Source organism: Erythrolamprus reginae, chromosome 12 (genome assembly GCF_031021105.1).
Source record: "Erythrolamprus reginae isolate rEryReg1 chromosome 12, rEryReg1.hap1, whole genome shotgun sequence".
In the NCBI taxonomy this organism is placed as follows: Eukaryota; Metazoa; Chordata; class Lepidosauria; order Squamata; family Dipsadidae; genus Erythrolamprus; species Erythrolamprus reginae.
Window position 1 is genome coordinate 12,436,568 of NC_091961.1, and position 17,337 is coordinate 12,453,904.

Sequence of the window (17,337 nt, forward strand, 5' to 3'; positions counted from 1 at the left end):
TATTTTGTCTTATATTTCTAGTTAAAACCTCCAAAGTCAAAACAAATAATAATAGTGATAATGGGATCCAAATTAATGCAACATATTAAACTATATAGTGAGGTCGTGGAACTAAAAATTAATAAAGACAAAACAAAACTTTCAGTGAAAAATATGACAGAAAAACAAAAAAGGGAATTAGCTGGAAGACTAGACATACACATTACCAATTGATTAAAAATATATAAGTCTGTTAATGATATATTTTAAGGTATATGCACTGATATATATATATATATATATATATATATATATATATATATATATATATATATATATATATATATATATATATGGAAATTGTGCAGAAAAAAAAACTTTACAAAAAAAGAAGGAAAATTAAACAGAAACACAAATGCTGTATTATTTCCAAATTACAGTATTTTCGGAGTATAAGAAGAATCTATTTCTCCCTTAAAAGAGGCTAAACATTTGAGTGCATCTTACACTGTAAATGTCGCTTTTTGAAAGCATTTTCCGAAGGTTTTTTTCCTTCAGCCCTAACAAGGTGCTAACAATCTTCAGAGGTTGCAGGATTTTTTCATTGCTGCTCCCTCTGAAGAAGAGGGATAAAATAATGTGCTGAAGCTGACAAGAGTAAGGATGCTAGCCAGAGGAATACCTGGTAGGTAGATTTTTTCACCCTATTTTCCTTTCCCAAATCTAAGGTGCATCTTATACTCCGAAAAATATGGTAGCTTCAGGATTTCTCAGTTCTTAACTAAGATGCTAAAGCTCTCTTGAAATTATCTTTCTGACCTTTTACAGGTGAATTAAGGCAAGATCCAAATTAGAGATAACAGAAGGATTTTGTTGACTCATTAGTCTTTCTAGCTTAACCACAGCTACTGAAAGAAGAAGTAAAGCAAGGATGTTGAAGAAGGGCTTATCAACACATTACTATGAAGCAAAGGTGGGTTCCTGCCAATTCAAATTAGTTCTATAGAACTGGTAGCGAGAATTTCCCACCACTCGCCAAACCAGCGATGGATGGCTAGGTACCCCGCCCCCTGAATCAGCTCCCTCACAGGTGGTGCCATCTTGTTTTTCACTTCCGCGCAAAGCAGAAGCTCTTTTGGGGGGTTTCTGGCACTCTGGATGCATGTGGAGAAAGCGTGCACATCACACATGGTGGGTTCACATGGTGCGCAACATATGTGTACCATATGGTGCATGAGGAAGTGAACTGGCAGCGAGGTAAGCCAGAACTCACCTCTGCTATGAAGGATTGATTTTAAAAAATCTTCAACTTCACATTTTATTTAAAGAAGGCAGTTTTTCATGATGGGAATCCATCTTCAGAAGTTCAGCCAAGCTTTCTCAAAGAAACTTCTTTTGAGAATCCTAGGGCAGGAAGGAAAATGGAATAAACCCAACTGCCTCCTTTGTTTCAAGAGAAGAAGCACATTAATCCTGATCTCAACCGCCTATTCTAGCATTGAGGAGCCCAAATTTATTTATTTACATATTTATGCATTTCTTGGATTGATAATGCATTGTAATTAAATGGCTCTTGAATTTGAAATAATTTCATTCTGAACCAAGTCTCTGTCCGTTTCTGATTTGTGACAATCAATACTGCATGGCAGAAAAGAATACTAAAGATAGAACTAGAACTTAAACTCAGAGGTGCTTTTTTTCTAAAAGGCAACTGGACTTTCTTGGTTTTTTTTCTTTGAAAACATTTTGCTTTTCATCCAAGAGGCTTCTTGGGTTAGAATTAAATATTTTTAAAGGAAAGAAAAACAGTTGCCCAGTTGCCTTTTGAGGGAAGTAAAGCAACTTGGGACAACCATAGGACCATCTTTGGTTGTCCCAAGGTGCTTTTCCCCCCCAAAAGGAGTGTTTGATTGGAACCTTATCTTCAGATCTTGATGTATTCATTTTAAATAATCTCAGAAGTCTCCTTCTTTCCTTCCTTCCCTTCCTACTTCTCAAAAACAACTTCTATATTCATTTTAAATAATCTCAGAAGTCTCCTTCTTTCCTTCCTTCCCTTCCTACTTCTCAAAAACAACTTCTACTATCATGTGAACGGTCAAAATATTTCCTGAAATCTGAGCAGAGTCCACTAAAGGATTGAGGCTACAGGAATAGGGAGATTTTCTACCGTCTCCTTATACTTGACAAAGTCAAAAAAGGAATCACTTTAGACTGATTCATGATGGCAATTGGAATTCATTCATAAATAGCCTATGTATTGCATTTCTTTGCATCTCATGCAGTCTCCAGACAACATAAACTATAACTAAATTCTTGCTGGATAGAGAAATGTTCCAGACTTGAGATAAGTTAATAGCAACCATGGAAGAGACTTAGGAATCATAGCCCTTAGAAGATCAGGAAAGGAATGATTAAGGTAATGGCTGAAATGGCAAAAGGGTGAATGAGAAACAAAGCATTCTCAAAAGAGAAATGCAAATCAGACACAGCATTGTTTTGGGGATTGTGTCCACTGGCACTTCCAAGACTATTAGCCAAAGCTACTCTTTCTCTTGAAATTGGCTGTCTAGAGTTTGGGTGGTAAACATGGGTGGCAAAACGGTGACGGTTTTCATTCCACCAATGTTTTTCCTCACTGTCATTAAAACGAAAAAACATCTTGTCTATGGGGCTGCCTAAGATGTAGCTCTCGGGGTCTTCCACTGGAGCATTTCTAACAGTTTCCCCCACATATTTCACTTCATCACCCTTTGGCTTTGAGTCCGCTGGGTTGCCGTCATGAGATCTGGAATTGCCTCCTTCTGAAGACCTGGAGAAAGTTTGAAAGCCTTGATTAGCTTCTGCAATCTCACTTGCAGCTTCAGTCTTATCCTTCGACTTGCGCCGTTTAGTTTTGCGATTATTCTGTCCCAATTGAGGATCTTGGTGGTTATATAGTTGGTGTGAGAAAGACTCAGGAATTTCAGGTTTGACCACAAATCGTAGATGATTTCCTGGTATTTGATGGCTATCCCGTGGAGGCTCAAAATAGCGTCGATGATTTCTTGGTTTTTTGTGATTGGACGAAGATTCTAGTTCTCTGAATGAATTTTGAGAGCTGTCCCGTGCAGAAGGTGAAGCGTTTCCGGAGTTGTATCGATGTGAGTTAGCAGGATGATTCACACGATGATTCCGTGTGTTAGAAGATTTCTCTGCACTTCCACGGGGGATGGGTCCTCTTTTAGTGGAGACAATTTCCTCAGTCTGGAGCAAAATGAAGAGAATCACAATTGAGCAGGTCAACAGGAATTTTCCCATGACGACAGTTCTGCAAGATAAAATGGGGAAGACATCAAGTTTGAGAGACATGCATGTATGACTCAAATGATACAAATTTATCAAAGAGAGCAGTCCCAACAGTGCTTTTTCAAGAGGCAACTGAACTTTTGGTTTTTTCTTTGAAGATATTTCACTTCTCATCCAAGAAGCTTTTCAGCTCTGACTGGATGGTGGGGTATGGAAGTCATTAGAATCTCCTGAGCAGTGCAAATTGGTGTGGAGCCTTCTTAAAATTTGTTGTTGTACAAGTTCTAAGAAGGTTGTGTAGATTGGAGATAATGTCTGGTAGATTGGAGATAGATGATGTCATATCCCCCCCACTCCCATAGTGGGCTGTTCAATTTTGACATAAATGGACTTTTTAACCCCTTTTTTAATCCAGTGATTTTCTCTGTCCAAAATATGGACTTTGTTGTCTTCAAAAGAGTGTATTTTAACTCTGGTAGTCTCCTAGGGTCTAAAAGGACCAGAAATGAAGTTTGAGATCCTGTAAAAAAATTTCCCTGCATATCTGAAATTTGAAATTCCATGACTTTTCCTCATTTGAGGGGTTCTTTCTAAGGTTGGTGGGGTTTTTTGGGGGGATGGTTGTATAGTTTTTGCTGGGCAACAAAAGTTACCAATCTTACCTTCTGGGTCCTTTTAGACCCGGAGTATAAAAAAGGTTGGTTCTAGCTAATGGAATGGGTTTTTTGAATACTTTTTTCACTAGTATACTATTTTGAACATTTCTGAACACAGTGAAATGAAAATTGAAGTGAAAGAAATAATGCTTATTTGTTTATTTTGCTCATCAAATCCCGCCCCCCATTTTTGTGACATTTTGTTCATTTTCATCTAGATTAGTCTGCAAAATTTTACTTTTTTGACCATCTTTGGCATTGAAATACTAATTTGAACATTTCTGAACACAATGAAATGAAAATTGAAATGAAAAAACTAATGCTTAATAGATTATTTTGCTGAGAAAACCTGCCCCCCTGTCTGTGTGCAATTATTTCAATTTATAGATAGATTAGCATGCAAAATCCTTTTTTTCTTATTTCATTTTTCATTTGTTTGTGATCAGGGATATTCAAATTAGTACTAGTGAAAACAATATTCAAAAAAACCATTCCAGTAGCTAGAACCAACCTTTTTATACTTCGGGTCTAAAAGGACCCGGAGGATCACAAGTGTATAATCTTTGCGAACATCAATTTTTCTCATTTCAATTTTCATTTTATTATGTTCAGAATGTTCAAATTAGTATGCCAATGCCAAAGATGGTCAAAAGGTTCTGAGTTTGCAGGCTAATCGAGATAAAAATGAACAAAATTGCACAAATATGGGAGGGCGAGCTTTTATGAAAAAAATTAACAAATAAGCATTATTTTTTTCATTTCAATTTTCATATCATTGTGTTCAGAAATGTTCAAATTAGTTTCCCAATACCAAAGATGGTCAAAAAAGTCAGATTTTGCAACTTAATCTAGATGAAAATGAACAAAATTTCACAAAAACAGGGGGCAGGGTTTGATGAGCAAAATAAACAAATAAGCATTATTTTTTCACTTCAATTTTCATTTCATTGTATTCAGAAATGTTCAAATTAGTATACTAGTGAAAAAAGGAATCAAAAAGACCATTCCAGGAGCTAGAACCAACCTTTTTATACTCCGGGTCTAAAAGGACCCGGAGGGTAACAAGTGTATAGTAAATGGGAGGAGAATACCAGGGTTAAATGAAGATGGACTTGGAAAAGCAACTTTGGGGCAACCATGACTGAGAAGGACTGAGAATCTGTATAGACACCAAGGAGAGCAGTGTTTTCCCCCAAATTATTCATGGCAGACAGCTTGTAGAATGAGCAGTTAAGAGAAATTATAAATCCTCTTGTCTCCTTAATCAATTAGCTTTACACATGAAATTTGCAAAAAAGATTAGGTAGTTACACAACTGGGGCAGAAAATAAAAGCTCAGGTAAATCTAATTCTTAAATATTTTATTCTTGTAGGAGGGGAGCTACTTCAATGTAACACATACTGTATGCTTTTGCCAATAGCCCAAGATTCAATAGAAATGTAAGAGTTCAAACTGCAAGATTAAACAAACCCAGCTAGATGACCTTGGGCCTATCAATCCGTAGAATAAGAATGGCAAGGATAAATCACTTCTGAAAACCTTGCCAAGGAAAATAGGGAGACTTACTCTAAGCTGTCACCAGGTTCCATTTCAAACAAAGACTTCCCATTATCCTCCATAACAATTTAAACTAGTCTGCAAATTTAATACAGAACATTTGACCATAATGGAGAAGGCTATATCAGATGGTGGACCAACATGTTATTTATTTCCCATCATGATTGGGTGGGTGTGGCCAACTCAATGTCACTCCAATGGAGGGGCACCTCACCTGGCCTCTCCTCACCCTTACCCCTCCTAGACACTCCTTGTGCCATCTTCCATGTTATGGTGAGTGAGGAAGTCATCTTTCCCTTGACATTAGCCCAAAAGATGAGATTTTGCTATCAGAAGACCTGATGTACCTTCCCAATATTGTTTATCACCATTTTCTTGATAAGACTGGGTGGAAATATTTATAAAGCATAATAAAGTTGGAATGGACCTTGAAGTTTTCTAGTCCAACCCCTGCTGAAGCATGTGAGCCTAGACTATTATGGACAAATTTCTTCTTAAAAACCTCCAGTGATGGTGGTCACCCACAATTTCTGAAAGCATCCAATTTCTCTGATTAATTTATTTTTTTTATTTTTATATATATATTTGTCAAACAATTATGGTATGGTAATTTGTATAAATAAAACATTAGAAAAGTAAGGATTTGAAAAGTAATGATAGAAGACAAGAGAGCAATAGGATAGAGACAGTAGGTACAATGGTGCGCTTATGCACGCCCCTTAATTGTTCTCACTGTCAGGAAATTTCTTCTTATTTCTAGGTTGGGAATGTTTGATAAGTTTCCATCTCAAAAATCCATCTCACAGTTACTTCCAGTTGAACCAAGGCACCACCTATTCTATACATTTTTTTCTTGCTTGTGAAAAATGTTACTTTGCTCTATATTAAATTGCATTTTGGTGAGAAATCATGCTCTACAGTCGTATTCAGTTTGCTACAATGATTTTTGCAAAATGCATTGAAGTGTGAAGAATACATCTCTGCTTATAATGAACATTAAAGCATACAGTCAAGCAAATATTTCCAATCCTACGATTGAAAACACATTTAAAAGGCGTTTTCAAACCAGTCTGTTAGTGGATGTCTAACCATTATTTCTCTTCTGCTTTAGTTAAATCTTTCTGCTTTATTTTTTCTCTGGGGCCTTATTGCAACATTTAAAAATTTTCGTAGATCCTTCACAAAGAACCAATTCTAATTTAACTGGAATACATTGTTTTCATTCATAGTTTTTCCGGTTACAGAATTCACTATTTCTCCTTTTAATGATGCTTGTATGCACTAGCAAGAAAAGGAAGCATTTAACTTTGGAGCCTGGCTGCATCCCCTGAGTGGCAATCCTAGCACTGGCAACCACCCCAGGCTCACAAGACAGACTCAATCAATCAATTCCAACTTTGCAAGATCTTTTTCTTTCATAAGAAGTTGGAATTGATTGGTTGAACTTTTTTTTTAGTCCCACGCAAATTTTAGTTTCGCTGCACACGATGGCAAGAAATGCGATGGAGCAGGAGATCAGATAGGCAAAGAAATGGTTGAGTGGTTCAGGGTGGGGAATTTGTAGTGGTGGGACATTTTATTCTATTTTTTTTTCTATTTTTATTCTATTTTTAAATTTACCTATTCTGATTTTATGTATGGTGAGACTGGTCTTAGGGTGTCACACGACTTTCGTTGCCAATTACAATTCGTTGTTTTGACAATGACAATAAATTTATTATTATTATTATTATTAACCTACCCAGGCATGTAGATCAAGGCCATACAATTGGGCCCTAGGCACTGCATTGGAAGGTAGGCAAGGTGCAGGAACTGTGTGGTCAACGCAAACAAGGAGCCACGCAGTGTGCCATGCTGGGGAGGCGAGGAGTGACTGGGCGGGGGCAGGGGAAGCAGGCATGCAGGGTGAGCCGTGTGGGGTCAGCTGGGGGCAGGGCCAGCCAGAGGTGGTATTGCCCAGTTCTCTGAACTACTCAGCATTTCTGCTAATGGTTCATGCAAACCGGTGTGAAGTGGCTCAATCCCACCTCTGTTCCTATCCCCAAAGGAAACATCGGTAGAATTTAATTTATTTTATAAAGAATTTACAGAAATAAATTATGACTTGAGCTGTGTACATTTTCCCACAAAAAAGCAGAGTAGGTCAAACAACCAAAACAGTAGGTTATTATGCGAAGAATTGTGTGATATTGAAGGTCTGGTCCTTCCAGCACTTTTTAGCACATCTTCTGCAGTTACAGTGGATATTATCTTATCCTATCCTTTCCGATCCTACTTGTCAAATACTTAGTGATTATAGAGCAATTAACCATTATGGAAAACTGTTTCAATGAAGATCCTGCCACAAAAAACTATATTTATTTTATTTATTTATTTATGTATTTTTCATATTTACCATTTACATCCCTCAAAGAGAGGCTCTGGACAGAGTACAATATAAGGTTAAAAAGTGTAACAGTATTAAAAAATAACTTGATTAAATCTCCAAGATAGAGATTAGTAGTTGTTAAAAGAGATGGGGGAGGGGTTTCTTACAGGGCCAATCAGCCCCACAATGGTGTGAGCCTCTCTGTCCCACACGAAAGGCTGCACAGTTAAATTTTAAACAAGTTTCGATGTTTAAGTTTAAGCAGTTCTTAAAAATACAGGAAGACTTAATTCAGAGGACCATCGGTTGTAAAACCGGATCCCTGCCTTTCTTTTAAGTTATAGTCAACTCTCCTTATCAACTCTTTCACCAACTATTGGCTCAATACATTTTCATTTACTTAACATTTTTCTCTATTTTTAACATTTGCTTCTGGTGTTAAGCTATAAAGGGGGAGGAGGAAGATGGCTCCTGTCTTAATCAACGCTTATCAATTTGAGAAGCAAAAATAAATGTACTCAGTGATCCTTCCAGTAGACTTGGAGTTTTGGCTCCTGTACAAAATTTATGCTCTGCCACAACTGCATGTTCTCTGTTAAACTGACTCCTTATGTTGCTCTGAGCTCTTTCAAGAATCATGGCAAGATGGTGTAACAAACTGCTCTGAATTAATTGAAGCAGAAGATTCCCATATGTATTCTAATATGTATCCATAGCATACATGTGCGTGAATGCTCATTGAACAGTATTTGTTTATTTAATACAATTTATGCTGCTTTCTTCTTACTGTGTATGTTTTAATTCTGAATTCATTGTTTTAAATACTCGCTTCTTGTGTATATTTTTATGTAAGTAAGCTTATATTATTCATTTGTAAATTTCTCTCTGAACTCCTGGAAGGCACAGCGAACGATACAGGAGGAAAGGGGAAAGGAAAAGGGGAGGAAAGCGTTAATGTTATGGTTAGAACATCTCATTCACAGATCAGAATGATAAATCAAGTGCAACAGATTTGGAAAAAAATATTATTTTGCTTAATCTTTAATGTGTTGTGATAAACAGTTTTAGAGGTTTTTTCATTGTTTGTTTTCTTTTAAACCTCTCATCTCAGTGTTTCATTCCCATGATTACTTCACTAGAAATATAAATTGATGGAAGAAGGAATGTTACACTTTATGTTGCACAACTGGATGAATAATTTCTTCTTTTAAAGTGCAAAGTCATTTTTTAAAGAAAGTAACACATTTATTTTGCATCTTTTGGCCAGGATGTCTTTACCCAGAAAACATGTGGGCAAGTGTGTCGCAAGCAATAAATAATTAAGATCATTCTGATGACATGGCACAACATACAGAGTGAAGGAATGTCAGTCCAGAAAGTCAGACCTGCTCTAGAAAAAACCCAGCTATTTAGCTATACATTTTTATAAATGGAATTGTAACATAAAGTTCTGGCAACGTGTTCTGAATTTTTTTACTGTTCGTCTGTTAACCTGATTTTTGAAATCATATCTTCTAATATTAAACTTCAATAACTGAATTGGAAAATGAAAAATGTCAACCTAAAAATGAAGAGTGTAAGACTATATAATTTTATATACTCTCAAAAGACAATTTTAGAAAATCCTTAAATAGTCTGACGTTATGACTTTCTAGAATCTATAAAATTGTTATGAATTCTATGAAGAAAGGGGGGGAAGAATATTAGAATATTTTGTTTAAAACATATCTCCCACTCCTCAAATAAATATGGATTCCAATGACAATTAAATATTTTTTTCATAACCTGTTCATAGCCTCTACTATATCAATATTTGCCTATATCAATATTTGAGGGGTTGCCACAGAGAGGAGGGGGGGTCAAGCTAGTTTCCAAAGCACCTGAAGGCCAGACAAGGAATAATGGATGGAAACTGATCAAGGAGAGATTCAACATAGAAACAAGGATAAATTTTCTCTGACAGTGAGAGTAATCAACCAATGGAACTGAAGTTGCCATCGGTCATTGTGGGAGCTTCATCACTTGAAAATTTCAAGAATAGAATAGAATAGAATAGAATTTTATTGGTCAAGTGTGATTGGACACACAAGGAATTTGTCTTGGTGCATATGCTCTCAGCGTACATAAAAGAAAAAGATACATTTGTCAAGAATCATGTCATAGGTGTCAAATAAGCAATCAAGAAACAATCAATATTAATAAAAAAAGAAGAGATTAAACTACAATTTGTCAGAAATGTTGTAGGGTCTTCTGCTAGAACGGGTGGGGGGGGGGTTGTTGGACTAAGCTACAACGTCCCTTCCAACTATGTTAATCTGTTAAACAGTAATTGTTTGTTTGTTTTGTCAAGTACATATTGGAGATATGTAAAGATAAAATAATATTCATATACATGGTACTAGTAAAAAATAAAACAAACATTAGGACAGGGGACAGAAGGCATTTGTTTATTTAATGCAACTTATGCTGCTTTCAAGGAAGTTGTTATGTACAGTCTAACAAGAGAAGAAGAGAAGTCATAGCAGGCTTCCAATATTTGAGAGACTATTACAGGGTGGGTCAACCGATTCTCCAAAGCACTTGAGGACAGGACAAGAAATGATGGGTGGAAAATTATTAAAGAGAAATCCAAACTATCACTGGAGGTCTTCAAGGGGAGACTAGACAGAAATTTGTTTGGAATGCTATAGGATCTCCTGCCACAAGCAGAGGTTGCATTAGAAGGCTTCTAAGACCCTTTCCAACCATGTTATTCTATGTTCTATGAGTTCTTTGTTATCGGATCCAAATTTGGGTGAGCACTAAGAGCACTCTCTTCCCCTCATCCTTCTTAGCATCCAGAGATTTCTTTACATCTTCAGTGGAATAAATGGAATAAAAACACGTAGTGAGGTTTTTCCTGACTAAGAGTTCCAAATTTGATTTCATAAAAATTATTTCCCAGCACACAGCAAGGAGGAAAAATGGGTATGTACTTTCTCATGAATTTTTTTCATGAGTGCCAGACCATGGCATAGATGAATGAATCAATTAATTGACCATGAAGCATAGTCACCCATGGATGTGGCTAGTACATGGGAGAGAAGGTATCTCAAAATGGTCAAGACTTTACCTTCTTCTATCATACATGGCTGTCTAGTACATGGGAGAGAAGGTATCTCAAAATGGTCAAGACTTTACCTTCTTCTATCATACATGGCTGTCAGAAACAGAATAATTTCGTAATATAGAACTATAGCAAATGATGCAAGAAGGTGCTACCAACTTGCTCCAATTTCATCACCTGAGAATTAATGGATAAAAGTGTTAGGTAGAGAAAAAAAACCTTCAGTGGATGTGGTCCAAGCTATAGACCTATTGATAAAGGCAGGCATCCCTTTCATGCCTAATACCGTTGCTGATCATATCTCTGTGCCAAATCATGCAAACTAAGTGCCAACTTTTATTTCAGAACATTGTAGGGTTAAACTAGAAAATCTCCAAGATTCTTCCCAAGCCTGTTATTTTATGTTCCATAAACCAAAAACCCCCAAAACATTTTATCCCCTTTGAAAAATATATGAATGGGGAGAGGTTGCTCAATCCTTCTCCAAACATCTTGGCAAGACGGTTTCTAAACACACATACACACAATTTTAAAAAAAATATATACACACAAATCATGCACCCAGAACTGTTATTAAAAGATATATGGCGAGAGTACGACTTAAAAAATAAACAATATACTCTTTATTCTAACCTGCATAAAACTTGGTCCAGGATTGATATGGCATGGGCCCCAGCACACACAATGGAAAAAATTAGAAATATTGAGATTGAGACTAATACCTGGGCTGACCATAATCCCTTAGTTATATATTGGAAAAGTAAAGGAAAAACAAATAATTGGTTGATGAACAGAAATATAGTAAAGGATCCTGAGTATAAGAAATGGATAGAGAAATAATTAGTGGTTTTTTCCAAAATAAACAAAAACAGCAATACCACCTCACAAAATCTTTGGGACACAACAAAGGCATATATACGCGGGCTAACAATTTCCTTCATGGCAAAAAAAAAAACAAAGAGAAAAAAATACACTATCAAGAATTAGAGCAAGAATTGAAAAAATTAGAATTGCAAATGCAAAAAGATGAGCATGATGATAAAGTTAAAAACCAGAGAGAAGTAATAAAACATAAACTAAGGTTGATAGAACAAGAATCAATGGTAGAAAAAATAAAGAGAACAAAACAGGAATATTTTGAGCATGCAAATAAACCAGGAAGATGGTTGGAATACAAACTTAGTAAAGAGAGGGAAAATAAAATTATTAAAAAATTAATAGATACTAAAGGCGTAATAAGACATAGAACAGAGGGAAAAAAGGAAATAGCATTAAAATTTTATAGGAAACTATATGAGAGGGAAGAAATAAAAGAAGATTCAATTTTTGAGTACTTAAGGACTATAGATTTACCAGTTTTAACTGAAGATCAACAGCAAAGATTAAACACAACGACACAACAAAATCTATTACAGAAATAGAACTAAGACAATCTATTAAGAATCAGAAAAATAATAAAGCGACGGGCCCAGATGTGATACCGGCAGTTTTCTCAAATATCTTAGAAATATATAACCAAATAATAGCAGAAGGGAAACTACCCAAAACATGATCAGAAACTTTAATAACTTTAATACATAAAGTGGGAATGGAAAAGGAAATAATTGAAAATTATAGACTAATTTCATTGTTAAATGTGGATTATAAAATTTTTATATCAATTTTTGCCAACAGGTTTAAAAACATTATAAATGGCATGATACATGGAGACCAAAATGGATTTTTACCAGGAAGACAAATAAAAAATAATTTAAGAACAATAGTAAATACGTTAGAATACTTTGAGTAACATCCAGACAAACAAAAGTCACTGATATTTTTAGATGCTAAGAAAGCGTTCGATTATGAAAATGCAATTGAATAAGATGGAGGTAGGAACTAAATTCTATAATATAATAGATGCTATATACTCTGAACAATCAGCTAAAATCATAATAAATAGTGAACAAATAGAAAAATTAACAATACAAAGAGGAGTGAGACAAGGTTGTCCAATATCACCATTATTATTTATTTTAACATTAGAAGTTTTGCTGATAAAAATAAGAGCAGAAATTAGACATGATGACAAGACGCTTGAACAATCAAGCAGAAACAGAATTTTATAAAATATGGGACAAAGTGTACAAATGGTGGAATTTTAAAAAATAGTTTTAAAAATTATATAAGAATAATCAGTTGAATTTATAAAATTGAATATATATATTAAGAGTATTATTTAAATTGAATAAGTGATTTTAATTATTATAAAATATTGTTATAATAGATATAAAGTAATAGTTAAAATAGTATTTTTTAATATTAATGACTTTAAATGCTTTTTTATTATTTGTTTAATTAATTGATTTTAATTAGTTTAATCATATTATCAAAACGATGTTTTATAGACAGGAGAACTTATTTGAGTTATATGAATTATATGAATTATAACATAAAAATGGAAACACAGAGGTAAATTTAAAAAGAATGTACAAATATTAAAAATTGTATTCCTGTATTGATCTGACCATAGTTAGATTTTATTTTTTTGTACTATTTATTTTTTTGTTTTTTTATTCTTTGTCTAATATACAATACATATGAAGGAGAATAGACATTAAGTAATATACATAATGATAGAAAGTAAGAAAGAAGAGAGGTTGGAGGAAAGGTGAGAAAATGTATGATATATGAGATAAGGAAAGAAGATTGGACAGGGGACGATAAGCACATCAGTGCACTTATGTACGCCCCTTACTGGCCTCTTAGGAACTTGGAGAGGTCTAGTTAGACTTCTAAAACAAGCGGAGCAATGGTAGCTCCTTTAAATGTTAAATGTTGTCTGTCTTGTGTGTTTAAAGAAAATTAATAAAAATATTTTTTTTAAAAGAAAAATATATGAATGGGGAGAGGTTGCACAATCCTTCCCCAACATCTTGGCAAGACGGTTTCTAAACACACATACACACAATTTTAAAAAAATATATAAACACAAATCATGTCTGCATCCCATCATGTTGTGATTTTTTTTCTTCCTCCATTTGCTTTTCATTTAAGAGGAGTTTTGCTCTATCAAAAAAACAAAGTGCAGGCAAACGTGGTGGGCCAGCAGGAACATCCTCCTTCCCCTCTATCTATCAAAACAGTCTCTGCTTCTCCGGGCACGGGAATTCCCAAATATAGCAGCTGCTAGTCAAGAAAATATGCCAGATCAAAGACACCCAGAAAGCCTTTTTAACAGAAGTGCCTGTTTTGATTGCACTTAATTGCAGAGCACCTTGGGTAGAAGTTTCAGATGCTTTCACTGCCTCTTGTTTTTCCTCTATTGCTCTATTGCGTTATGCAAAGAGAAGACAATGTCCTCCAAGTGGAAAAATAGCCTCCAGAATTCATCTCTATCCCATAAAATCATCTTTGCTCTGCCAAGCAGTTTATCACCTTAAGAGAGATGTATAACATGAATGGAAACACGCTCCTTCCCAGCAAAGACGGCAGAGGTGTTTTACCTAAATAGGAACCCCGTGGCTTCTCTAATGGGGCTGGCATGTGTGCATTTATTTATCCATTGAATTGTCATGAATCAATGAAAAGCTACTTACCCTCGTGTCAACAAATTGAGGAGAGGCTCTTTGAAGACTCTTTCTTCTCAAAGAGGCTGGTTGTGTTCTTTTTATCTCTACAACTTGAGAACTGCCTCTGAACCAATCCTGTGTTCTATTAAATAGATTTTTAAGAATGACACATTCTATGGGGCTGTTCCTAGAAAGGGAGGAAACTTTTAACAGTTTGGGGCATGTAGCCAAGACTTGCAGACTTGCTTCTGAGTTTGACACAGTAAATAGAAATGAATGAGAGTTTTCCATTCACTACAAGACCTTTGACAGTATTTCTAGGCTCTGGCTTTAAGTTTCAAGAAAAGGAAGAGAGGGTCCTACCTGATACATGACGCGACCATCATCAAGTGGAAACCAACAGACTCCATGTGGCCGACATCCTCTCATCAAGTCAAAAAGAAATGTTATACACAAATAAACTATGTACAAAGAGACAATTTCACTGAATTAGCATGGGGGTGGAGATATATAACTGGATATCATCAAAATACTGATGATCCCTCACCCATGCTGTCAAATGATCTCACCCAATGGTTTCATGTAAATGTTAAATAGTAGGGGGAGAGGACAAACCCCTGTGGCACCCCACAAAGGAGAGGCCGAGGGGTGGATGAGCGCCCTCTGGTTATTGAATTAATCTATTTGCTCTGTATAGATAGTCCTTGACTTACAACTCTTTGTTTAATGACTGAATTTGCAATGGCTTACAAATGGTCATTGCATTTAAAACCATTGCAGCAAAATCTGGATACTTGGCAACCAGCATGTACCTTCCCAATTAGTTTCCAACAAGCAAAATTAATGAGGAAAGCCAGATTTGTTTAAGGACTGTTTGATTCACTTCAGAAGTCCAGTGATTCACTTTACAAGAAAGAGATGAGAAGCTGTGGGAGAATTTTGGGGGCATTTGTACTATGTGATCCTATCTTTGCCACCATCTAGGCGCACTTCTAATTTGTGTTGGTTGTGTTTGGGTAGCTGAGGAACCTGTTGGCAAAATGCCCTTTTACAAATTATCATATTGCTTTACATGTTGAAAGCATTCCCAGAAAACATTATGTTTCATATCCAAATCTAAATTCTCTCAGCAATGAAAAATAAAAACAAGTTGCCCAAGCCCTCCTGGGAAATGTGTGATGAATTAGGCTTAAAAGATGTTTGGAGGGAGAAACATAAAACAGTGCAACAATGCACATGCTATTCTAACTCACACCGTAAAGAGACAACATATTAGACATAAGATTACTTTAATTGAGCAAAAGGAATTTGCAGAACAAATAAAATTAGCTAAGCAAAAAAAAATTGAGCAAGGAAATAAACCCGGTCGCTGGTTGGCACACAAATTGAGAAAGGATAATTATAGAAAAGTAGAAGATAAATCGGGTATCATATAACACAATAAAGAACGGGGGGGGGGGGAATAGAATGGGAATTCTTTAAGAAATTATACACACATGAAGAGGTAGAAGAGGGTAAAATTCACGGAGAGTTCACGGAGAGGGGCGGCATACAAATCTAAATAATAAATAAAAATAAATAATAAAATAAGAGACTTTATAAAATCTGTAAATATGAAGCAACACATTGAAGAAAAACAAACCTTAAATAGACTGATAACAATCACTGAATTACAAGCAACAATAAAAGAAGGTCCGGTATACCGGTTGAATTCTTTAAGCAAGAAATAAATATAATGGAAACAAATATGTTAGAAATATTTAATGAAATAGTCCATCAGGTGAAATTGCCACCGTCATGGTCTGAGGCTTGAATAACATTGATCCCTAAGACAGATAAAGATAAGGAAAAAATTCAAAACTATACTGACTACAAAATATTTATCACAATATTTGCAACAAGGATTTAAAAAACTAGATCAAATAATACACCAAGACCAAAGCGGGCTTTTACCTCAAAGACAGGTCAGAAATAACTTGAGAACAATACACTCGAATACTATGAAAACAACCCGGGAAAGCAGATGGCATTGGTTTTTCTTGATGCAAAAAAAGTGTTTGACAATGTGAACTGGAGATTTATTAAGATACAATTAGAAGGAATGAAATTCGGCCCTAAACTTGTAACACCAGGTTAAGGCTGAAATATCATAAGCAGCTGCAACACTTGAATGGTTGTGAGTAGAGTTGTGAGTTAATGAAAGCATGGGGAAAATGTGTTGTAAAGTGTTTCTGCCTAACTTCAACTACTTTTCACAAGATCAACTTGACATCTATACCCTTATGGTTGGGCATAGGGAAATTGGAAATTATAATCATTAACATCTTGAAGACCACAGGTTCCTCACCTTGAGGTACAGCAGGCTCTTACACAGTTCTCAAATAGTTTTAATACAGGTAGGCCTTGATTTACAACCATTTGTACAGTGACCATTCGAAGTTACAATGACACGGAAAGAAATGATTTATGACTGTTTTTCTTACTTATGATCATTGCAGCATCCCCATGAACATGTGGTCAAAACTGACTGATATTTATGATGGTTGTAGTGCCCTGGAGTCATGTGATCACCTTTTGCAATCTTTTGACATGCAATGGGGAAGCCAAATTCAATTAACAACCATGTTGTTAATTTAACAACAGCACTGATCCACTTAACAACTGTGGCAAGAAAAGATGTGAAATGGCAAGGACTCATTTTAACAACTGTATTGTATTGGCAGTTCTGTGCTAGCAAAAACTTCCGAAGAGAAGGATTTAGGGGTAGTGATTTCTGAAAGTCTCAAAATGGGTGAACAGTGCAGTCAGGTGGTAAGTTAAGCAAGTAGAAT

General features: G+C 35.5%; 1 protein-coding gene across 1 annotated transcript; it reads right to left on the reverse strand.

Moving 5' to 3' along the window:
• Positions 1 to 413: 413 nt before the first annotated feature.
• On the reverse strand, positions 414 to 14,614 carry LOC139174652 (uncharacterized). Its single transcript, XM_070765141.1, has 2 exons — positions 14,534 to 14,614; positions 414 to 3,289 (listed from the first exon to the last, which is right to left on the reverse strand). The coding sequence occupies exon 2, from the start codon at positions 3,277 to 3,279 to the stop codon at positions 2,371 to 2,373; it is 909 nt and encodes a 302-aa protein (XP_070621242.1). The 5' UTR covers positions 3,280 to 3,289; positions 14,534 to 14,614; the 3' UTR covers positions 414 to 2,370.
• Between the last annotated feature and the right edge of the window lie 2,723 nt (positions 14,615 to 17,337).